The sequence below is a fragment of the Elephas maximus genome, chromosome 26, assembly GCF_024166365.1.
Source record: "Elephas maximus indicus isolate mEleMax1 chromosome 26, mEleMax1 primary haplotype, whole genome shotgun sequence".
Taxonomy (NCBI): Eukaryota; Metazoa; Chordata; class Mammalia; order Proboscidea; family Elephantidae; genus Elephas; species Elephas maximus.
Window position 1 is genome coordinate 37,295,687 of NC_064844.1, and position 25,407 is coordinate 37,321,093.

Below are 25,407 nucleotides of genomic sequence, written 5' to 3' on the forward strand. Positions count from 1 at the left end.
ACCGATGACTGCCCTGACAGGGAACACAACAGAGAGCCCCTGAGGAATTAGAAAGCAGTGGGATGCAGACCCCAAATTCTTATAAGACCAGACTTGATGGTCTGACTGAGACTAGAAGGACCGTGGTGGTCGTGGCCCCCAGACCTTTTGTTGGACCAGAACAGGATCCATTCCCGAAGCCAACCCTTCAGACATGGATTGGACTGGACAATGGGTTGGAGAGGGATGCTGGTGAGGAGTGAGCTTCTTGGATCAGGTGGACACTTGAGACTATGTTGGCATCTCCTGCCTGGAGGGGAAATGAGAGGGTGGAGGGGGTTAGAAGCTGGCGAAATGGACACGAAAAGAGAGAGTGGTGGGAGAGAGCGGGTTGTGTCATTAGGGGGAGAGTAATTGGGGGTGTGTAGCAAGGTATATATGGGTTTTTGTGTGAGAGACTGACTTGATTTGCAAACTTTCACTTAAAGCACAATAAAAATTATTTTAAAAAAAATTGATGCTTTGATTCCAATTTACACAGCACAGATACGTGTGATATATCTACCACTTGAAGCTGCACTTCACTTTTTAGGTTTTGATCATTAGAGAAAAAAGGAATCTGTCGCCCAGTGGAAACTACGTGTGTGTGTGTGTATGTGTGTGTAAATGTGGGGGTGGGGGTGGGGGGCATATTTCCATTAAACAAGGTATTGGAACATATACAAAGGGAGAATATAGGTTTCCTGAATTTATAATGGGGGATTTCCAAAACCCAGCCCAGAGGTACATCATTCAAAAAGGACAGTGCTGAGAATAGAGAAATGGGGTGGGATCCAGAGAGAAGCCACCACCAACCCACCTTCCCTAGAATGTAATCAGAGACATCAAGCTATGTCAGGCTTGCCATATGTGTGTGCATGTGTATATTATAGAAAGAACATGGGCTATGGAATAGGCCCATGTCTGAATCCTGTAGTCATCACCGACTATCTGTGTACCCTGGGAAAAGTTACTTCACCTCACTGAGCTTGTTTCTAAGTCTTTAAACTGGAAACCATGATCCCTGTGATAGGCAGAATTGTTCCCCAAAGATGTCTACATCCTCATCCCTAGACACTGTATGTTATCTTACCTGTCAAAAGGGAGTTTGCGTGTGTCATTAAGGTTATTAATGAGTGACCTTAAAACAGGTAGAGTATCCTGGAGTGTCTAGATGGGCCCAATCTAATTACATGGGCCCTTAAAAGCAGGGAACTTTCTCCACCAGGAGGCAGAGAGAGGTGGCAGAGAGAGAAGTCAGAAAGATTGGAAGTATAGGACAGACTCAGCATACCATTGCTGGTTTAAAGATGTAGGGGGAAGTGTGCAAGTTGCTCACAGGCTCTGGCCACCAGCCAGCCAGGATAAGAGAACTCAGCCTTGCGGCAGCACGGAGCTAACTTCTCCCAGTCACCTGAATGAGCTTGGAAGCAGATTCTTCCCCCAGAGGCTCCAGAAAAGAATGTGATAGCCCTAAGCAGAGGACCCAGCCAAACCTACCCAGACTTCTGACTACAGAAACTGTGAGCTAAAAAATTTGTGTTATTTTTAAGCCACTAGATTTGTGTGGTAATTCGTCACAGTGCTGTTGTGAAGATGACATTGGATAGCACATAGTGCCTCTGCTCCACCAGGTTTGGCTCCTTTCCCCTTCAGGCTACATGTGAACAGCATTTGCTGAAAGATTGTATCTGACCTGCTGAGATAGGTTATTCCTCGTACCCCGTACTTTCTCTTTAGGCCTCACCCCTTCCATGCTTGGTGACTCAAAATTAGGGAAATGGCCTCATCTGAGAAAAGCATCCAACTCTGATAAGTTACCTTTCTCCCCAGATGGAGAGTAAAGCTAAAGCAGTCCTCTGATGTATGCCTTTCTGGGTTTTTTTGCTAATGCCCCATGTCCAAGGGAGATCCCCTGGGGTCAGCCTTTCCTGCCACTCCTGAAGTTCCCAAGTCTAATTGAGTTCCATAAGAGAGGACCCTTCTTGTTCATTTTTCATGGGGATATGGGACGATAAAGAATGTGGTCTTGTCATTTGCCGTCATGTGACAACTGGTGACCATGGCATGCCTGTGATTAACACATCTTCAGAACTCAGGGCTCTGGATTCAGTCTTGATTGTCCCAGATGTGTGTGAATTGCAGTTTTGCTCACAGATTCAAGGTTCTATTTTATGGGCCAGTAAGATAGCCTGGCAATCTACTTCCAAAAATCAGCTAATGAAAACCTGTGGATCACACAGTCTGATCCCATTGTACATGTGGTCACCATGAGTTGGGGGTCAAATCTATGGCAGCTTACAACAACAACAAAGGAACCTTGGTGGCAAAGTTTAAGCATTCGGCTGCTAATAACTGAAAGGTTGGCAGTTCGAACCCACCAGCCACTCCACAGGAGAAGGATGTGGCAGCCTGCTTCCATAAAGATTATATCCTTAGAAACCCTATGGGGCAGTTCTCTATTCTATAGGGTCACTATGAGTCAGAATCAACTTGATGGCAATGGGTTTTATTTATTTTTTATTTTTTTAATTTGGCCTGGCAATCTACTTCCAAAAAGTCAGCCAATCAAAACCCTACTGGTCACACTGTCTGATATCATTGTGCGTGGTGTCACCAGGAACTGGGGTTCAACTCTACAGCAGCTTACAACAACAACAAAAAAGATCATCTCTATTCTTTTAAAAAATAATAGTAGAGGTTCCTGGCCCAATAGCCCTGGAATTTAAAGATTTCTGAAATATGGTCCCTATTGCCACATATATATGTGTGGACTTATGGATGAGGATAGCCAGGTGAATGTCTGTCTTTTTCTGCCCACAACTGTTCTCTTGATTCCTTTGACCTCAATAGGTTTAAATCTGGCCAAAGGTAGAATAGATAATGCTACTGTATATTCGATATATATATGTGTATACGATATATGTGTGTATACGATAAGAGGCGCCATTCATAACAGGTCCCATCACATTAAGTGGGGCCCATGTCTAATGGTTCTCTTTGCCCTTGTTTAGAAACCAGGCTATAAAATGAAAGTAGAGTCTGGGCCTGGGTGGGTGGGGGCATATGGCCAGCTGTGGTTTGATTCATGGAGAGAGAGCTGTCCCCTTTCCCCTGAATTACCATTCACCATTCATAGGCTCGACAAATAGATGTTTATAGTACAGGTTTAGGGGGCCTATGAGGGCTGGTAGAAACTACTAATATGTTGAGGAGATAAGAAGGGCAGAGATGGAAATGGAGGGTGGGGAGGACAATTTGCTCTCAAATATTAATCTGAAGCTTAAAAAAAATAAGAAGATAGTGCCCCAATGAGGATGGAATAATTACACATCTCCCAGCTAGGAATTCAAAGCTGATTTTGTTCTGTATGACATTTATCAAAAGGAGATTATGAGAGCACTGATTCAGTGAGAACCCCCTACATACTCCTTACACAAAGTCTTTTTGATCCCTCCTCCTCTCACTTAACAGATGACTGTGTGGGAGCAGGAGGTTGTAAGAACAGAGGCTCCAAGCTAGACCTGGAAAGCCCACTGCCTCACATATCCATCCCCAGCAATTTTAGTGGGCCATTAGTATGTCTACACTTTTCCAAATGTTTAGCAGATATCTACAAATCATTAGGATTGGTTTCCAGTCTTGGGACAATACACATATCATCCTATAGTCAGTAGTATAGATAAGTGTAGGGCAACTACATATATCCTAGGTTTTAAATATTCCAGTAAATATTCCAATATTCCAAACTATGCTCAGCTGCTAACCAAAAGGCTGGTGGTTCGAACCTACCCAGTAGCTCCATGGGAGAAAGACCTGGCAATCTGCTTCCATAAAGAGTACAGCTCAGAAAGCCCTATGGGGCAGTTCTACTCTGTCACATAGGGTCTCTATGAGTGGAAATCGACTCGACAGCACCTAACAACAAGCTCTAACTATGCACCCAAACTGCATCACCCAGACTAACTCTTGACTCTATAAGCAGCACAGTAGTCCATGTCTCAGTAATTCTCAGTAATTTGAGATTTGAAAATCTGGTCATCAGAGTAGAGAAACTCTGAACCCATCTAAGGCTGCAGGTTCCTCTCTGCCACATCAGCTGACCTGAAGGAGAAATAAGACAGACATATTCCAGGACTGGAAAAGTGAGTTGATGTTGTACAAAGAAATGTGATGTTGCTGTTGCCAGCTGCCATCAAGTCAGTCCCCTACTCATGGCAATCCCATGCACAATGGAATTGGATCGTTGTGATCCATAGGATTTTCACTGGCTGGTTGTTGTAAGTAGATCCCCAGGCCTTTCTTCCTAATCCATCTTAGTCTGGAAGATCCACTGAAACCTGGTCAGCATCATTGTAACACACAAGCCTCCACTGACAGACAGGTGAGTGGCTGCATATGAAGTGCATTAACTGAGAATTGAACCCGAGTCTCCCATGTGGAAGGCAAGAATTCTGTCACTGCCACCAGAAATGAGATAGTCATATATTTGTCTCCCTTGCTAGTTTGTGAGTGCCTTGAAGTCATATCTTTGTTTCCAGAGGTGTATTGCCCAACATAGATGTTCAGTACTGAGGCAGGGTGGCATCAGAGCAAGAGTGAGAGCTTTGGAATTGGGAAGTTATGCTTCAATTCAAGCTACGAGCTGTCATTTACCCTATCAGAGCTGCTTCTGCATTGTAAAACTAGGACATTAATAACAACTGAGAAAGGTTATTAGGAAGACTAATGAGCTACCACCTGAGAGAGAGCCTAACAAAGCTGGGCCCAGCAGTAAATGAAAGAGTCATTTTATTCCATTGCAAATGTTTGCTAAAGTGAGATTGTCTTAGTCATCTAGTGCTGCTATAACAGAAATACAGGTGGATGGCTTTAACAAAAAGAAATTTATTTCTTCACAGTAAAGTAGGCTAAAAGTCCAAATTCAGGACGTCAGCTCCAGGAGAAGGCTTTCTCTCTCTGTTGGCCTTCTCATCAGTCTTCCCCCCAGAGTAGAAGCATCTCCAAGCAGAGACCCCAGGTCCAAAGGACGCACACTCTGCTCCCGGCACTGCTTTCTTGGTGGCGTGAGGTCCCCCTGTCTCTCTGCTCACTTCTCTCTTTTATATCTCAAGAGATTGCCTCAAGACACAATCCAATCCTGTAGACTGAGTCCTGTCTTACTGACACAACTGCCACCCATCCTCCCTCATTAACATCATAGAGGCAGGATTTACAATATATAGGAAAATCACACAATACTGGGAATCGTGGCCCAGCCAAACTGATACAAACATTTTTGGGGAGACATAATTCAATCCACTACAGAGATACTCTGGATTTTTAGGCTGAATCCACCGAAACAGGAAAATGAGGAGGTGGAAGGAAAATGGCTTTAGAGGTGGAGGAGAGGGGACAGGGTGCAGCAGGCTGTGGGAAGATACTGAGATGGGGAAAAGGCATTTTGTGTTTGATGGTGACCAGAGCACCTTGGTGGAAGCATCCAGCAGCCATGCTGGAGCCCTGGAGTAGAGTTGGGGCTGGTGAGATGGAAGCAAATCCTCAGGATCAAGAGAAACTTGGCATTGAATGAGGACTCCAAAGAAAGCAGAGTCAGGAAGATAAAGACAAGCCTTGAGGTGAAGTAGGAGACGAATGCCAGGAGACCAGAAGGAAGGCTGAGAAAGACCAGAGTCAAGTGACAGTACTTTCCAAGGTGGGGGAACTGTGCATGACTCTGTCACTAGACTCAGAAAGAAGTAAAATGCTGGGCAAAGGAAACACAGGGAAAGAAACAGGTTGTGGAGGAAGGGAGTGGAAGATGGAGTTGAGGCATGGGTTGGAGGGATTCGTTTTGCAAATGAGGAGGGCCATATGTCTCCTTTCAATACATGGAAAGGAAGAGACCATAGCTCAAACGTATGCATATTGTTAGAAGAAAGCTAACATAAAGTTTTCAGGTTATAGCTAGCAAGCAAGGACTTAATCTCTAATTTTGAGGGACTAGATTTTCCTTTTTGGGAACTGGAGAAGAGCCCACTTAGAGTCCCCAGTGAGGAGTTGATTGAAGCTCAGTAGACCTTAACATGTCAAGAAAGACATACTGAGATTCAGATTCACAAATGTACTAATATAATTCCACTGTCCAAATCCTTGAATCCCTAAATGAGCTCACCACCATATGGAGATGTAGATATTGGGTAGTTGACGAGCTCACTTGTTTGCTCAGTGACTGTATTAGTTTCCTAGGGCAGCTGTAACAAAATATCACAGAGTGGCTTTAAATGAAAGAAATGTATTGTCTCACAGTTCTGGAGCCTGGGAATCTGAGATCAGGGTATCAGCCATGTTGATTTCTTCTGAGGGCTATGAGGGAGAATCTGTTCCATGCCTCTCTTCTCAGCTTCTGGTGGCTTTCAGTAATCCTTGGTGTTCCCTGGCTTGTAGGTGCATCTTCACATGGATCTTCCCCATCTGTCTGTGTCTTGGCTTCTCTTTTATAAGGACACCACTCAGATTAGATTAGGACCCACTCCACTCTAGCATGACTTCATGTTAACCCAGCTGATAACATTTTCAAAGGCCCTATTTCCAAACAAGGTAATGCCCACAGGTACTGGGGTTAGGATTTCAACATACTTTTGTGGAGGACACAGTTCAATCCACAACAGTGACTCTCATGTAAACACCAACCTGGAGGGACACACAATTCAAATAATGCCTCAGCAAGATGCCAATTACTATGTATCATGGACCTTTATGGATAATCAAAATTTCAAATGTTAAGACCATGAATTTCAAGATTCTCCTGTGGCCAGAGTTGGACAGAAGAAGAAAGCTTTAAGTCATCGAGGAAGATGGAAGCAGGTATAGATGGGTGATGCCCATTGGTATCCATGTTTTAAAGACACTGGCTTCAGAGAGATGGCTCATAAATACAGTAGGTGACCTGTAAGTAGTACTTCGAGTTTATGTGATTATTCTGATAATCCTGATCCTGATAGTAATTCTGCAAAGTGTTATGATATTTTTTCTGACATATAAAGAAACAAAGCCATGGCAAGTTAAGCAGGTTTTCTGAAGCTAGTTACTTCAGCCTGGGGTTTTGCTGACCCCAAGGCAATCTCTTCCTGTTTCCTTTCCTTCCGTGTTCTTGCCATCATTCAATGGCAATGTTGAGAAGTCCTTTCTTCATCCTACAGCACACATTCTCTCCACTCAATAATAAAATCAAGCTTTCTGGGAATGAGCTGCAACCTGTTCAGGAGGGCACCTGGACAGTAGGCAGGGGAGCAGGTGTGGAGAAGGTGACGGCAGTAGGGTTACAGTCAAGGAAGTCTTGCTTTCAGTTCAGTGGCCTTTCCAAGGACACATGGAAAGAGTCAGTAAGGGACAGGTAAGTGAAATGGCTGAGGACAAGTGAGAGCAGGTGAGGATCAGGACAAACCACTTGAGCCTAAGCATCAGCTCTGGAGACTTGGAATGAAGGGAGATGGAGAGCAGGAACGGAAGGGACAGCTGGAGGAGGGAAGACCCTTGGTACAGAAACCAGGGGAGGCAGACAGGTGGGGCCTAGGTTCCCAGAGGATGCAGGTATGTGCTAGGAAAACACTAGAATACCTACATCTTTATTCTCTGTCCTAGACTTCCGGCCTACCTCCAATAGCCCCTCACCTGGGAAGTCTCTGGGTTTTTCATGAGCCAGCCTGTCCTCTTCATACTCTAGCTTGGCTGCAGAATCATGGGGCAGACAGGAAATCCCACAGATCAGAAGCTGGCCCTTTCTTACATTGGTATACCAAGTGGGCTGCAGGAGGGCAGCCTGTCCTGGTACTGGCAGTAAAGGGGAACACCGTATGTAGAAAATTTAAAAGAAATAATAAAATTTTTTAACAGACGATTAGCTTTTTATTATCACCATGCATTGGCAATCTAAACAATGTCAGTGATAAAATACTCCTCCGACAGAACCACTGCACCCCAACTTCCCCTTTTGCATGCCACAGCTTCCTTCTCCAAGCAGAATCACTGCTTCAAGCCTACTAGAAAGTGGTCTCAGGAGAGAAACACAGTCCCTCCTAACAGCCTGGTCACAGCTGCCTCTGCTGACTGCTCCCTACCCACCTCTCTGAGCTTCCTGCAGTAGCTGCAGCCAGGAAGAAATGGGTATATGTGCAAAAGTCCCACAGGGAGTACTCCAAAGACAGCTCTGAGGCTTCAGGCATTTTCTACAGCTGCTCTCAGCTTTCACTTACTGCTCAGACACCTGCCTCCTGGGCTGTGTTTCAGATGGCTCTCACAGAATCATAGAATTGCAGTCTCAGTGTTGGAAGGAGCTGTGGACCCCTTTTTCAAGTGCCTTCTAGGGTTTAGTCCTCTCTATTGGGTCTTGGCCATGTAGTTATCTAGCCTATCTTCAGTGGGAAATGCACTACTTTTCTTGACAGTCAATTCCATTTGGGCCCCGACTATTAGAAAATTCTTCCATATTTTCAAATGAAATCTGTCTCCTCTACCCTGGTTCTAACTCTTTGGGGTCATATGGAGTAAGTCTAATCCCTCTTCCACACAGTGAGCTTCCACGTTTTCAAGAGCAACTCTCAAGTTGCTCACAAGTCCCTTTTCTAGGCTAAAACATCTCAGTGAGTCTCCCACCATCCTGGTCACTCTGTTTCAGGGGCTAGCATGTTCTTCCTCGAGAGTGAACAGGGACCTTTCTGTGTCAGACACTGTTTCTGTATCAGCTCATATCACCCTCTGAGGCATTATGATTATCGCCCCATTTATGGATGGGAAAACTGAGGCTGCCCAGCCAGTGGAACAACTGTTTGGCTGCAGAGCCCATTCTTAACCACCACGCCATAGTCTAGGAGCTGCAGGCCCTCAGGGCATCTTTAGACGGATTCCCTGGTCTGTCTGCCTTCCTGTGTCTTATGCCCCGTCTACTCTAGTGGAGGTAGAGTGGTTAAGAGGAGGGGTGTAACTCTTTTGCAGAAATGTCCTTCAGAGTGTGGATGTGTGGTGGCAGCCTAGAGATCATCCCCTGCAGCAGAGTCGGGCATGTCTTCAGGAAGAAGCACCCATATATTTTCCCAGATGGAAACACCAACACTTATATAAAGTAAGTGTCCAGTTACACAAGCAGCCATGGTCAAGAAGTTTTGGGTGATGGGTTGCAGCTGTCCCTGGTGATCTGTGAGGCTGCTTGAGTGTTCTGGGTGGGCAGGAGTAGCACATTGCGCTCGCTGGGACAGCCTGACTGGGAGGTCAGCCCACCACACCAAGCATTAAGAATGGAGGAACCACGGGATATTTTCATCCATTGACTCCACCGACACCTGACAAGGCCTCACATATGGCCTCAGGGACTTCAACTCACTGGTCTGCACTACCATACCACTGCTCAGGCTCTGGGTATTTGTGGTTGCTTAGATGGGGATAGGGGCAGCTGTTTTTGCCCATAAGTTCTAGAAGTTCCGCTGCTCCCACCTTCGGGCTGTGTGACTAGGGGAAAGGTCCTTGGGATTATGTAGGACCAAGGAAGCACAATGCATACAATTTACAGGCCCCTCCAGGGACTGGTCGATATGCAGAAAGGATCCAGGCAGGCAGATGTTGGGATCCTGGGTTCCTTTCCTAGGGAAATACCAGAACTCAACCACACGACAGTGCCCACTTGCCTGTTCCTGCTCCCTCCTTTCCTTCATATGACTTCTTCTTTCCTCCATTTCTTCTTTTACAATCTTTTTCCTCTCCTTTAAAAATAACTCGTGTATGTCCCTTTTTCTGTTTTTTTTTTCTTTTTTTTAATCTTTCCTTTTAGCTTCTTTCCTATCTCTTGTCTGTAATCATGTGACACCTTCACTCTGCCACATATTCCTCTTCCTTTTTCTGTCACTTGGTCCGTAAGGGGAAAGGGGAGTGTCTTAGTCTGGGTTCTCTAGAGGAGTAAAACTGGTGACATGTATATGTGTGTTTATATATATAGAGAGAGAGAGAGATTGATTTACTTCAACGAAATGGCTCATGCAATTGTGGGGGCTGGCAAGCCCCAAAACTGTAGGTCAGGTAGCAGGCTGGAGACTTCTGCTGGCTCAGGAGATTGCAGGGGCTTGTGAATCTAAGATCTGCAGATCAGGTGACAGGCCACACCCCCAAGGAAACTCCCCTTTCAGTTGATTGCCTGACCTTGTCAGATCACATCGTAGAAAATGATTACGTTAGGGAAGAGCAACCAGTCCATTGTCTGCCAAACCACTGATAATCATAGTACAGCCAAGTTGACACATAACATTAACCATCACAAGGCGAAAGCAACTCTTTTTGCATTTTTCTTTTTTTGAGATGTCATTTTCTCTCCTGTGTTCATCCTTCCTCAGTTTTCACACATACGAATGGGTATGGGTCACATCCTGGCATAGAAGTCTTGAGGCATGAGTTTGAGTGGTGGAAAAATTAGCAACACCTTTTACAAAAACATGACAAGCAAGGGAAAGGCAATGAGAAAATCAGCAGACCAAGGGGCAGGGGAAAAAAAAAACGACAGGGCTGCCTGAGCTCTAGAATTTTTAAGGGAGGAAAGAGAACCTGGGGACAGCTGGTGTAGGAAAGTGATTTGGCTGTGCGGAAGCCACATGGCCACCTGGGAGGGGCCAGACTCAGATCATTGTTGTAGAGACTGGATCCTGGCCAATGGGCATCCTGCATGAGATACAGAATACTCAATAAGCAAGGTATACTCCTGCTGACTCGTGCTTACTTGCTAATCTGTAGTGTAAAATTTCACCTGTTTTTCACCCCATCAAAGCCCTTTTGTACCTTGCTTATTGATTAATCCGCCCCTGTGTATGCCCCTACCCACTGCCCGCAAGTCGATTCTGACTCGTAGTGACCCCATATGGTTTCCAAGGCTGTAAATCTCTACAAAAGCAGACTGCCACGTTTTTCTCCCATGGAGCCACTGGTGGTTTCAAACCACTGATCTTTTGGATCACTTTAACCACTGCCCCACCAGGGCTCCTTCTGTGTATGCTCCTGGGGGGGTAATTCATTTGTTGGAAGAATGTGGCACAGATATCTCTTAAGATTCCAATTTGCAGGTGGTTAGACCAATGGATGGTTAGGCCAATGGAAGGGGTCAACAAGGCACTGTTAACTACCTTTGATGCGCCAAGAACTGGACTGGGTATGCAGAACTCCAGTCCAAGTCCAGCAGCTCTGAAGGGCTTACCACACTCCTCTGTCAAATGCCTCTGCTCCAAAACAGAACCAGAAATCTAAAGGAGGAGTAAGCCCTTTCTAGTTAGACCCCAATTCACTTCTGTGGGCCTTGGCAGATGTCACGTGTTCCCACACTGCTCTGGGCATGATTGTTTCCAATATCTTTCCTCTCTACTCTGGGGCTCTTCCTGGTGCTGCTGCATCTCTGAGTGCTGAATGATGGCATCCTCAGTGTCCATCTCTCCCTGTCTCTTTTTCTGTGATCTTCGGGGCCTGACTCAGAATGAATATCTGATTTAAGAAAAACTAAAGCCTGCTGACAGAGTACCTGAAAGAGATGGCTTGATTACTTAATCCTTTACACCTGCACCAAGGACTGCTAATTTCATGGCCTCCAGGAAGACCTGATGTGTGGTTGACTTTACCCTTGGAGAAGCTGTGACCTCAGCATTGCCCCTGTGTAAAGGGGGAGCATCTGGGAACACGACCCGGTGGGAGACCAGGGGCGAGATACTCAACACAGCCCCTACCTTTTCATTCTTGGTTGCTGGCAACAAAGGGATGCTCTAGGTTCTCCTGGCCTTTTTCTCCCTGTTTTTATGAGAGCCATAGAAGTTCTGTTTCTGGTGCGATTCATCTGGCCAATACCTTTTGGGGAAGAGTTTATTATACTAAGCCCTGTGCCTTGGGATAGAAGCCACCTTTGGACATTATGTGTGGCTTGGCTGGGTTCAGGGCCTGGGAAAATAATGTTAGTGTATCATGGTGGTTCCACAGGGTGAATGCCTAGGTGATGCTGCCCACTTGGCCACATGTGTATATTTTTAACAGAATATGTCACAGGTCCTCTCTGCCCCTTCCTGACTCTTGTCTCCCTAGGAACACCAAGCGGACAGCCGAAGTATGGATGGATGAATACAAACAATACTATTATGCTGCACGGCCTTTTGCCCTGGAGAGGCCCTTTGGGAAGTAAGTATTCTTCAGGTTGACGAGTGCAGAGTCAGGAAAAACCCATGGGACCCATGGCAAATGGGTGATAGGCTTGTCTGCTAAGGAGATCCTTTCTACTTAACAGGTCTTCCTGAGCCTCTGAGCTCCACCAGGGCCCAGGGGAATGGCTAGTCTTCTTTCCCATCCTTATAGCTTCTGCTCCATCCTGGGACCACAGAGTTTTAGACAGTTCCCATGGAATTATTATCCAGCAACATATGTGGAGTTAAATTCTTTCAGAAAGGCAGAATGCTGGACTAGACACCTAGGTCCCGTCCAGGTCAGTATTCCTGAGGCCTTCTTCCTTGTTCTCAGACACCCAGGCCTAAATTTTCCTGCTTCTTCAGGATAGGATGCATACATATGTCCCCTCCAGCAATACTCCAGCCTCCTGTGGATAGAAAAGGAAAGAGAAGGAATGTTTACTAACACTCGATACCATTACATAAGTTATCTCATTAATCCTCCCAAAATGCTGAGAACTGGGTTAATGATCCCTGCTTTCCAGATGAGAAGACTCAGGCTTAACCAAGCTAAGAAATTTGCCCTAGATCACACACTGTTAAGAGAGGGACGGAGACTCAAAACCATGCCTATCTGTGTTGGAAATTTTGATAATGGATATTGGTGATGGTTGCACAACATGATTAATGTAATTGATGTCACTAAATTGTTCACATGAAAAATGTTAAATTGGCAAACTTGTGTTTTATATATATATATGTATACATACTTTTTACAATAGTAAAAAAAATCTGAGACATGGGAGTAAACCAGAAGTTTCAAACAAAACAAAAAAACATACATATCTGGTTCTGAAATAATATGACATTGCATTCCACAACCCAGAGCTGATTTGAGAAAAGAAAAATGGCAACTTCATTGATGTTATCTTGTTGCATTTCTTTGGTGGTAACCAATGACTAGTCACATACAAATCACATGAAGGCTGTTGAGCAGATAGGTTTTTTGCAAGTCAAAACTTCGTTGGTTAGGCCCATCACTACCTTGGAAGATTAGCTCTGAAACAGCAGAATGATTTCCACCTCTGAAATTATGAATTCATCCTAACCCTCCCCTTCTCTCACTCAAAACCTCCCAAGGCATTCAATCTCATACCTCATCAGAGCTTGCAGTCCATTGGCCACCCATCCTTTCTTCATTTCCTTCCTTCTCCTGTTAATTTTTTGTTGATACTATGTGTTTTCAGTTAATGCAAGGCACAATGAATCATTGAGTGTGTCTGAATTTTTGGTAGGTAATATGGTTTTTGTTTTATGCCTCATGCCACAAATCATACCCTTGGGTCCAGAGGTACATATGTGTACCCCTTGTGAACACAAATTCTACCCCCAGATTTCAGAGGTACTAAATATCTTTGAAATTCATGTTTTTCCTACCAAAAAATTCAATGATTCTGTGCCACCTTATACAATACCCTGTAAAAACAGTAATTCATGGTACATGCCTGATTTTTCCATTTCAAACTGTTACATAGAGCCCTGCCTGCTGGCAGCACATACTGTCAGTGGGGCAGCACCTTCCCAATGAACCCCAAAGGTACAAAAAGTAAGTGGTAGCTGTATATACTGGCAGTTCTGAAAGGGTTAAAGAGAGTGCTTAAAAGATCTTGTCCTTATCTCTTTGGCCCCATTGTCCATCTATCAGTATCCGCCTGGCAAAGTTTTCTCAACCCAGGATAAACCTGACCTTATCCTCCCCTGTGCACAGGCTGATGAGCAGCACTGGGAAAACTCAGTCCATGGCCATTGGTTTTGGTGATGCCACAGACTGCCCACTGGCCCTGCCCCTTACCTAGCCAGCGTTCTGCCTCAACCTCCACTTAAACCTCCTCTGCTCTCCCGAAATCCTCCCTATCTCCCTTCACTCTCAGCAATTGACCCACCTGCTGCTTTACAGATGAAATAGAGAAAATCAACTTCCTAAAACAAACCAAACTATCAACTTCACTGCACCTGTACCACCTTCTCTGCCTCTTTTCTCTCAAAGGACAGGATATGCTTCCTGCTATGTTAGGCCAACCCTCTACCAGTACACTGGATCCACCATGCATTCCTCCATTCATTCATAAATCAACATTTATCGAATACCCCCTACCTGGTTTCATCTCCTCCTGCCTCCTGGAGCAGAGCTTCTCAAACTTTAATGTGTACACGGATCTCTTGGGGATCTGTTAAAATGTGGATTCTGATTCAGGAGGTCTGCATTTCTTACAAGCTCCCAGGTGATACAGTGCTGACGACCATAATTTGAAAAACAAGTTTCTAGGGGGTGGTTCCCAAACTTGTTAGCACATTGGAATTATCTGGGGAACTTCAAAAAAATATATAATGCCTGTGTCCCTACCTCCAGAGAGTTGGTTTACTTGTTCTGGGGTGTGGCCTGTGTTGTACAATTTCTAAAGACCCTCAGGTGATTCTAATGTGTGACAAGTATGGGACCCACTCCTCTGGGGAACTTTGCCTTTCAGGTGACTCTTCTTTCCCTGATCTCTTCTCTCTTCTCTACTGCATCTCTCCCCTCAGCGTTTAAACTTATTCAAGTATCTTACATCTTTAAAAACAAAATAATAAGGAAGAAAGAGAAGAAGGAAAGAGAACAAACTACAGAATCCTCCTTCACTCCAAAGGATGCCCATCACCTACACCCCTGTGCCTTTCTGGCCCCTCAGAGCCAAGCTTCATGACACAGTTGTCTGCATTTCCTGTCTCCAGCTCCCCCTGGTCCTCACTCTTCTCCTGACAACCATATGAGGCCTTGCTCCACAATCCTCTGAGACAGCTCCACCCAATTCCCTGGTTCACCCTCCCTTGGACCTTTTACCATCATGCTGTTATGCTATCTCTCAGCATCTGACTCTGTGGACTCTATCCCCACCCCACTCCTCAGGCCTGCCTCTGATACCCAGACTTCCCTAACCCTGCAGTCTTGGCTTCTGTCCTGTCAGGCGCCTGTAGCTTGTTCCCATTTGCAGGTTTAATTTCCTCTTCCCACCTTGCATTTTGGTCTTCCCTGAGGGCTTGTCATAAGCCCTCTTCTTTTCCTACTACACATTCTCCTTGGTGTTGACCACCATGTCTATGGTGTTGACACTCATATCTCTGTCTCTAATCTAGCCCTTTCCACTGAGCTCAATCCCTTCCATCCAAGTGCTACCTGGATATCTCTACCTGGATGTCTCCCAGGCTCCTCCATCCCACCAAGTACTAAACCAAATTTGCCCCTAAACTTGCTCCTTGCCCTATATTCTCCATCTCAGTGAACCATCTTCCTTGTATCCTGTTGCCCACGTCAGAAATCTGGTGTCAGCTTTGACTCTTCCCTCCCATATCCAGACACTCTCCCAGTTAGTGATACTGCCTCCCACAGGCATTGACCACTTGGGTCCTTGCCAAACATTGAACACTCAGAATTTTAAACAATTTGACATCATTTCTGTCCCCATGGAGCTTTCAGTCTGGGGACAAAGGCAGGCCATAAATATATAATTTTATAGACAATTCTTTAAATTACCAGTGTGGTTAGTGCTATGTAAGAAGTTCTGGTGCTTGAGAGTACCTCGTCCAGTCTTGGGGACACGTTCACTGGAAGAAATGGAGGTGGAAGGGGGTGAAGCTACAAGGTATGGATAGAACTTGGGTTGGTGCTGGTAGTGCCAATGGAGAGAAGTGGAGGGATTTTTAGCTGTTACTTCTCCCTACTCTCGCCCCCACTGCCCTACTTGAAAGCACCATCAGAACCTGGATTTCTGCAACAGCCACGTACCTGCTCTCCTTGTCTCCAGCCTTGCCCCATTAGGCCCATTCTCCACTGAACCAACAGTAACATGCTTTTAAAATGTAAACACTACTCTCTGCTCAGAACCCAACAGGTGCTTCCCATTGCCTTTTTTAAAATAAAGTGCAAAATCCTCAACAATGCCTCACAGGACCCTTTATGGCTGTGTCTCAATCTCTCATCCCACCCACTCCCATTTTCAATCCCCCCCACATATATTCACATACACACATATTTTAAGCTCCTATAGTGCTACTCCTGCGAACAGGACTCTTTTCACTTCTTAACATGCACTAAGTTCTCTTTGTTGTTCTCCCTGCTTGTAACAGTGGCCCCTACCTCACACACTTTCAGGTCTGTCTAGATAGCATCCACTCTTCCTTCCACATACCAGCTTCCACATTGCCACCTACACCATCACCAACCCAGCAAGCAAAGGTAACCCTAAGAGGGGCTCACAGGCCTGTTTGCCTATCCTATGTCCATGTACAGTGTGTTTTATTGCCTTCTCTACTGCTTGTTCTATTGCTTGTATCCCAGGGTGGGAACAATGCCTAGCATATAGTAGGTGCTCAATAAATATTTGATTAACAGATACATAACCAGCCTCCAGAGCCAGCCAAAGAAAAGAGTTCTTTGAGACTGGGACCGTGGGGGGTGGTATTTTGACTGCAGAATTCAAAGAGATTGTGAGTAGGCCCAGAGCCCTGAAGTGAACTATTAACAACACAATGAATGTTCTTGCAGCTTTGTTTGTAATGAAAAGTGAAAACACCCCCAAATACCGTTTTCTATAGAAATCTCTGCTTGCTGAATTCCTCCAGCATCCTCTGGAGAGACGTGGGTGCTAAGCGTGGCCACAGATTGTGCTTTGTTCTCCCCAATTTAAGTCAGTGTTGCTGGTACTTGTCTCTTACACACTGTGTTTTGTCGTGTGTCCCTCCACCCACAGCATTGAGAACAGATTGAGCCTGAGGAAGAATCTGCAGTGTGAGAGCTTCCAGTGGTACCTGAAGAATGTCTACCCAGAACTCAGGTATTCCCCAATCTCTTTGATACTTTGCTAGCTGCTGGGAGGGGCTCTCAGCTGATTTAGTCTGGAGGAAACAGCCTGTGGTCACCTTGAGGGAGATGTTAGTCTATGAGGGTCTGAGAAGACCAGTTCACTTCCTTACCCTGAAATCAGAGGGAAATTAAATTTCATCGAAGTTGTTTTTGTTTGGAAACCCTGATGGTGTAGTGGTTAAGAGTTATAGCTGCTAACCAAAAAGACAGCGATTCCAATCCACCAGGTGCTCCTTGGAAACCATATGGGTCAGTTCTACCCTGTCCTATACAGTTGCTATAAGTCGGAATCGACTCAACGGCAACAGGTTTGGTTTTTTCTGTTGAGTTGGCCCCTGACTCATGATGTTCCCATACACAACAGTATGAAACCCTGCCTAGTCCTGCACCATCCCCATTATCAATTGTGGAAAAGACCATTGTGACCCGTAAAGTTTTCATTGGCTGATTTTCGGACATAGGTTGCCAGGCCTTTCTTCCTAGTCTCTCAGTCTAGAAGTTCTGCTGAAACCTGTTCAGCATCATAACAACATGCAAGCCTCTATTCTGTGGAGGAATTGAACCTGGGTCTCCTGCATGAAGCAAGAATCCTACCAGTGCACCACCAAAGCCCCCTATATTTCAATAGTTCGAGGGATTTATGAATTGGAATTGACTCGACAGCAATGGGTTTGGTTTTGAGGGGCTTTTTTGTAGCAGTATTTCTCAACTTTTTGGGTCTTGAACTCCGAGTTGCAATCTGAGGGCATGGGCTCACTGACTCTGGCTTTGTTCCAGAAATCCCATCTACCCTTGTCAACTTGTTCAAAGTGGCTTATGCCTTTCCCCCAGTAATGCATTTTGATACAAAATAGCCCATTGAGATGCCCTGCCATTCTCAAATCACTGTCTCACATCTGCTGCTGGCATTACTACCCAAAGAGCAGTGGATTCTCACATATCCTGTGACTTTCCTCTAGTATCCCCAAGGACTCCTTGATCCAGAAGGGCAATATTCGGCAGAGGCAGAAGTGCCTAGAGACACAAAAGCGGAAAAACCAAGAAATCCCAAACCTAAAATTAAGCCCCTGTATCAAGATCAAAGGCGAGGAAGCAAAATCGCAGGTAAAGTAACTGACTGGGTTGCAGGACTATGTGTGCCAGAGGGAAGGGAGGCAGCGGATCTCTGGTCAGCTGCGATTACCTGACTTTACATGACATCATGTGCTCAATTATACCAGAGACAAGTAGAACATGACAAGTGTGATTTCCTCTCACTCTGTGACTGCCTTTAGTCCTGTTGGTTTCCAAATGCATAGAATTTCTCTGAAAGATGACATAAGAAGCAGTATCGTGCCTATAGAAAATTGTCCATTAAATTAGTAGGAGGTTGAACTCCTGAAGATGGCAGAATAGACTCTTCCGGCGAGCTCTCTGACAACAAAGACCGGAAAAAACAAGTGAAACGAGTGTATTTATGACAAGCTAGGAGCCTGAACATCAAAGGCAGGCTTAGAAAATGAACTGAGGGGCAGAGAGAGGAAGAAACGGTTCAGAAGCGGAAAGGAGTTATTGGACCTGAATTTCAGGGAGGCCTCAGGCACCATTCCCAGGAGCGGCAGCGGAACACTGATACTAGCATTCAGCCACAGGTTCCTCAGGGAGAAGCAGCCAGCAACACAGCCTATTCATACCTCGGGAACCAAAGAAGAATGGCGTTCTCGGCAAAAGCTAAGTACCTGTGTATATTTTACCACGCCCCACTACACACTCCAAGCCGGTGTCAGTGGTTGATTTCCCTGGGCCTAAGATAGGCCCTGTTGAGTGCCTAGAGCCATCCTCCCAGCCATGGAGAAGGAATAAATTTGCAATTGGGGAAGAAGAAAATTTGCCAGCTCCACTAACCGGGGGAGCTCAGGACAGAAGCGGCTACTGTCCAGGCATAAGTGGTCCATGGACTTTGAGTACCTTTCCCCTCTGCATGGACCTGTGTGGGCCTATTTCAGGAGAATAGGCCCTTGTTGGAAGACTACAAGTGTTTCAGCTGTGCACTTGAGAGTTGGGTGTTTGATGTTTGACATTGCTTTGGCTATTAAACAGGGTCCTCAACTACCCAAATCAGGGGCCTAAGGACTGATAGCTCCACTCAGGTCACCCAGCCACCCATGACAGGGGTCCAGGGATAACTGGTACCTCCCAGTCCTTACAGCCAAAAACATTTGCTGCCCATGGTCTGTCTGCAGAACCCACCCACCTGTACACTCTAGGGAACAGGGACATGCTTTCCTCAGAAACATGTGGGGGATGGTTCTCAGCCCCCTGCCTTGTTCAGCCTGTGACCCCCTGCTGCAACCAAATACCAGAACCTACACCAATCACCCCACCGCTCTAAGACTGTAGGACAGAGCCTGTACCACACACTTCATGATCAGCTACCTGGACACCTGAGCTGAATTAATATAAGAACAGTGAACGGACTCCTAGACTAATATACCTGATAACAGCTCTAGCCATCTGGGGACACAATGTCAGAGCTCCAAAGGCAAAAATAATCAAGCTAGCTCACTCAAGCAACCCATTTGGGCATATCAAAACAAAGCAAAGCAAGAAGTTATGACACAGTAAGCAAATAGAAAATAAACTAATACAATAACTTATACATGGCTCAGAGACAACAGCCAATATCAAGTCACATAAAGAAACAGATCATGATTGCCTCAACAAGCTCTCAAAACAAAGAATCCAGTGATCTTCTAGATGAAAGTGCTTTCTTGGAATTACCAGAGGCAGAATACAAAAGATTAATATATGGAACCCTTCAAGACATCAGGAAGGAAATGAGGGAATACGCAGAACAAGCCAAGGAACACACAGATAAAGCAACTGAAGAAATTAGAAAGATTATTCAGGAACATAATGAAAAATTTAAGAAGCTGGAAAAATCCATAGATAGACAAAACAGCAATCAGAAATTCAGAAGATTAATAATAAAATTACAGAAGTAGACAACTCAATAGAAAGTCAGAGGAGCAGAATTGAGCAAGTAGAAGCCAGAATTTTGGAACTTGAAGATAAACACTTGGCACTAATATATTTGAAGAAAAATCAGATAACAGAATTTTGAAAAAATGAAGAAAACTTAAGAACCACGTGGGACTCTATCAAGAGAAATAACCTATGAGTGATTGGAGTACTGAACAGGCAGGGATAACAGAAAATACAGAGAGAATTGTTGAAGATTTCTTGGCAGAAAACTTCCCTGATATCGTGAAAGATGAGAAGATATCTATCCAAGATGCTTATCGAACTCCACATAGGGTAGATGTTAAAAGTCACCAAGACATATTATAATCAAACTTACCAAAACAAAGATAAAAGAGAGAATTTTAAGAGCAGCAAGGGATAAACAAAAAGTCACCTACAAAGGAGAGTCAATAAGAATAAACCCAGACTATTTGGCAGAAACCATGCAGGCAAGAAGGCAAGAAGGCAATGGGATGACTTATACAAAAAACTGAAGGAAAAAAAATTGCCAGCCAAGAACCTTATATCCAGCAAAACTCCCTCTCAAATATGAAGGTGAAATTAGGACATTTCCAGATAAACAGAAGTTCAGGGAATTCGTAAAAACCAAACCAAAACTACATGAAACACTAAAGGGAGTTTTTTGGTTAGAAAATCAATAATATCAGGTATCAACCCAAGACTAGAACACTGGGCAGAGCAATCAGAAGTAAACCCAGACAGGGAAATCACAAAATAAATCAAGATAAAAAAATGCTCAAAACAGGGAAACAGCAATGTTATTATCTAAAAGAAGACAACATTAAAACAATAAAGAGGGACTAAGAAATGTAGTCATAAATCTTCTTTACAGAGAGGAAGACAAGGCAATACAAAGAAATAAAAGTTAGGTTAAGATTTAGAAAAATAGGGGTAAATAATAAGTTAACCACAAAGGAAACAAACTATCCTACTCATCAAAATAAAATACAAGAAAAAATAGACTCAACAGAAACAAAATCAACAGCAATGAATATGAGGAAAGGACAATATATAAAGATCATCTACTCAGCACATAAAATTAAGTGGGAAAAAGAAACTGTCAACAACACACAAAAAAAGATGTCAAAATGATAGCACTAAATTCATACCTATCCATAATTACACTGAATGTAAATGGACTAAATGCACCAATAAAGAGACAGAGAGTGACAGAATTAATTAAAAAAACATGATCCATCTATATGCTGCCTACAAGAGACACACCTTAGAGACAAAAACTAAAACTCAAAGGATGGAAAAAAATATATCACACAAACAACAATCAAAAAAGAGCAGGAGTGACAATATTAATTTCTGGCAAAATAGACTTTAAAGTTAAATCCTTCAGAAAGGATAAGGAAGGACACTATGTAATGATTGAAGGGCAATACACCAAGAAGATATAACCATATTAAATATTTATTCACCCAACGACAGGGCTGCAAGATACATAAAACAAACTCTATCAGCATTGAAAAGTGAGATAGACAGCTCCACAATAATAGGAGATTTCAACACACCACTTTCGGTGGAGGACAGAACACCCAGAAAGAAGCTCAATAAAGGCACGGAAGATCTAAATGCCACAATCAACCAACTCGACCTCATAGACATATACAGAACACTCCACCCAACAGCAGCCAAGTATATTCTCTTTTCTAGTGCACATGGAACATTCTCTAGAATAGACCACATATTAGGTCATAAAGCAAGCCTTAGCAGAATCCAAAACATTGAAATATTACAAAGCATCTTCTCTGACCATAAGGCATAAAAGTGGAAATCAATAACAGGAAAAGCAGGGAAAAGAAATCAAACACTTGGAAACTGAACAATACCCTGCTCAAAAAAGACTGGATTATTGAAGACATTAAGGATGGAATAAAGAAATTCATAGAATCCAATGAGAGTGAAAACACTTCCTATCAGAACCTTTGTGATGCAGCGAAAGCAGTGCTCAGAGGTCAATTTATATCAACAAATGCACATATACAAAAAGAAGGGCCAAAATCAAATAATTACCTCCACAACTTGAACAAATAGAAAGAGAGCAACAAAAGAAACCCTCAGGCACCAGAAGAAAACAAATAATAAAAATTAGAGCAGAACTAAATGAAATAGAAAACAGAAAAACAATTGAAAGAATTAACAAGACCAAAAGCTGGTTCTTTGAAAAAATTAACAGAATTGATAAGCCATTGGCCAAACTGACGAAAGAAGAACAGGAGAGGAAGCAAATAACCCAAATAAGAAATGAGATGGGCGATATTACAACAGACCCAACTGAAATTAAAACAATCATATCATGTTTCCCTGAAAAATTGTACTCAAAAAAAATTTTCAAAACCTAGAAGAAATGGATGATTTCCTAGAAACACACTACCTACCTAAACCAACGCAAACAGAGGTAGAACAACCAAATAGACCCATAACAAAAGAAGAGATTGAAAAGGTAATCAAAAAACTCCCAACAAAAAAAAAGCCCTGGCCCTGACGGCTTCACTGCAGAGTTCTACCAAACTTTCAGAGAAGAGTTAACACCACCACTACTAAAGGTATTTCTGATCGTAAAAAATGACGGAATACTCCCAAACTCATTCTATGAAGCCGGCACACCCCTGATACCAAAACCAGGTAAAGAAACCAAAAAAAAAAAAAAAAAATTACAGACCTACATCCTCCATGAACTTAGATGCAAAAACCCTCCATAAAGTTATAGCCAACAGAATTCAACAACATATCAAAAAAGTAATTCACCATGACCAAGTGGATGAGCATAGGTGTTTGATTTTAAGGAGCTCCCAGTTATCTGGTGTTTGTGCATTGTTAGTAATCTTTTATATACTGTTTATGCTATGTATTAGGACTCCTAGTGTGTGTCCCTATTTTTTCTTCCATATCTTTATCATTTTAAATTTTATATTTAGGTCTTTGATCCATTTTTAGTTTTTTTCATGGTGTAAGGTATGGGTCTTGTTTCATTTTTTTTTTTTTTTTTTGTGGATGGATAGCCAGTTATGCAAGCACCATTTGTTGAAGAGACTGTGTTTTCCCCATTTAATTGACTTTGGGCCTTTGTCAAATACCAGCTGCTCATATGTGCATGGATTTATGTCTGGATTCTCAATTCTCTTCCATTGGTCTATGTATATTGTTGTACCAGGACTAGGCTGTTCTGACTATCTCTCCTCCCACTTTGCTCTTCTTTTTCAGTAATGCTGTATTTATCTGGGGCCTCTTTCCATTCCATATGGAGTTGGTGATTTGTTTCTCTGTCTCATTAAAAAATATTGTTGGAATTTGGATCAGAATTGCATTGTATCTATAGATCTCTTTTGGTAGAAGAGACATTTTTACAATGTTGCCTCTTCCTATCCATGAACAAGGTATGTTTTTCCGCTTATGTAGGTCTCTTTTGGTTTCTTGCAGTAGTGTCTTGTAGTTTTCTATGTATAGGTCTTTTATGTCTCTGGTAAGATTTATCCCTAAGTATCTTATCATCTTGGGGGCTACTGTAAATGGTATTGATTTGGTGATTTCCTCTTCGATGTTCTTTTTGTTGGTGTAGAGGAATCCAACTGATTTTTGTATGTTTATCTTGTATCCTGATTCTCTGCTGAACTCTTCTATTAGTTTCAGTAGTTTTCTTGAGGATTCTTTTGAGTTTTCTGTGTATAAGATCATGTCATCTGCAAATAGAGATACTTCTACTTCTTTCTTGTCAATCTGGGTGCCCTTTATTTCTTTATCTATCCTAATTGCTCTGACTAGGACCTCCAGAACAATGTTCAATAAGAGTGGTGTTAAACGGCATCCTTGTCTGGTTCCTGTTCTCAAGGGGCATGGTTTCGGGCCCTCTGCATTTAGGATGATGTTGGCTTTTGGCTTTGTATAAATGCCCTTTATTATGTTGAGGAATTTTCCTTCTATTCCTATTTTCCTGAGAGTTTTTATCATGAATGGGTGTTGGACTTTGCCAAATGCCTTTTCTGCATCAATTAATAAGATCATGTGGTTCTTGTCTTTTGTTTTATTTATATAATGGATTACATTGATTGTTTTTCTAGTGTTGAGCAATCCCTGCATACCTGGTATGAATCCCACTTGGGCATGGTGAATTATTTTTTTGATATGTTGTTGAATTCTATTGGCTAGAATTTTGTTGAAGATTTTACATCTAAGTTCAATAGAGGTCTATAGTTTTCTTTTTTTGTTGTGTCTTTGCCTGGTTTTGGTATCAGGGATGTGCTGGCTTCATAGAATGAGTTTGGGAATATTCCATCCTTTTCTATGCTCTGAAATATCTTTAGTAGTAGTGGTGTTAACTCTTCTCTGAAAGTTTGGTAGAACTCTCCAGTGTAGCTCTCTGGGCCAGGGGTTTTTTTTTGGGAGTGTTTTTAATTACCTTTTCAATCTCTTCTTTTGTGATGGGTCTATTTAGTTGTTCTACCTCTGTTTGTGTTAGTTTAGGTAGGTAGTGTGTTTCTAGGAATTCATCCATTTCTTCTAGGTTTTCAAACTCATTAGAGTACAATTTTTCATAGTAATCTGATATAATTCTTTTAATTTCAGTTGGGTGTGTTGTGATATCACCCATCTCATTTCTTACTTGGGTTATTTGCTTCCTCTCCTGTTTTTCTTTTGTCAGTTTGGCCAATGGTTTATCAATTTTTATTAATTTTTTCAAAGAGCCAGCTTTTGGTCTTGTTAACTCTTTCAATTGTTTTTTTTGTTCTCTATTTCTTTTAGTTTTGCTCTAATTCTTATTATTTGCTTTCTTCTGGTCCCTGAGGGTTTCTTTTCTTGTTCTCTTACTATTTTTTTCAAGTTATAGGAATAATTCCTTGATTTGGCCCTTTCTTCTTTTTGCATGTGTGCATTTATTGATATTAACTGACCTCTGAGCACTGCTTTAGCTGTGTCCTGAAGATTCTGATAGGAAGTGTTTTCATTCTCATTGGACTCTATGAATTTCTTTATTCCATCCTTAATGTCTTCTATAACCCAGCCTTTTTTGAGCAGGGTATTGTTCAGTTTCCAAGTGTTTGATTTTTTTTCCCCTTTTTCCATTATCGATTTCTACTTTTATGGCCTTATGATCAGAGCAGATGCTTTGTAATATTTCAGTGTTTTGGATTCTGTCAAGGCTTGCTTTGTAAGCTAATATGGGATCTATTCTCTAGAATGTTCCATGTGCGCTAGAAAAGAAAGTATACTTGGCTGCTTTTGGGTGGAGTGTTCTGTATGTCTACAAGGTCAAGTTAGTTTGATTGTGGCATTTAGATCTTCCATGCCTTTATTGAGCTTCTT

The 25,407-nt window shown here is 43.1% G+C and overlaps 1 protein-coding gene across 2 annotated transcripts in view; it reads left to right on the forward strand.

Moving 5' to 3' along the window:
* Positions 1 to 25,407, forward strand: part of GALNT14 (polypeptide N-acetylgalactosaminyltransferase 14) — a 489,631-nt gene that overhangs the window by 450,248 nt on the left and 13,976 nt on the right. The window contains exons 10-13 of one of the 2 annotated variants that reach the window (XM_049870339.1): positions 8,992 to 9,118; positions 12,097 to 12,189; positions 16,961 to 17,044; positions 18,033 to 18,177. In XM_049870339.1, coding sequence (XP_049726296.1) covers positions 8,992 to 9,118; positions 12,097 to 12,189; positions 16,961 to 17,044; positions 18,033 to 18,177 — 449 coding nt within the window. The remainder of the gene's footprint in view (positions 1 to 8,991; positions 9,119 to 12,096; positions 12,190 to 16,960; positions 17,045 to 18,032; positions 18,178 to 25,407) is intronic. The other variant, XM_049870338.1, reaches the window with a different exon arrangement.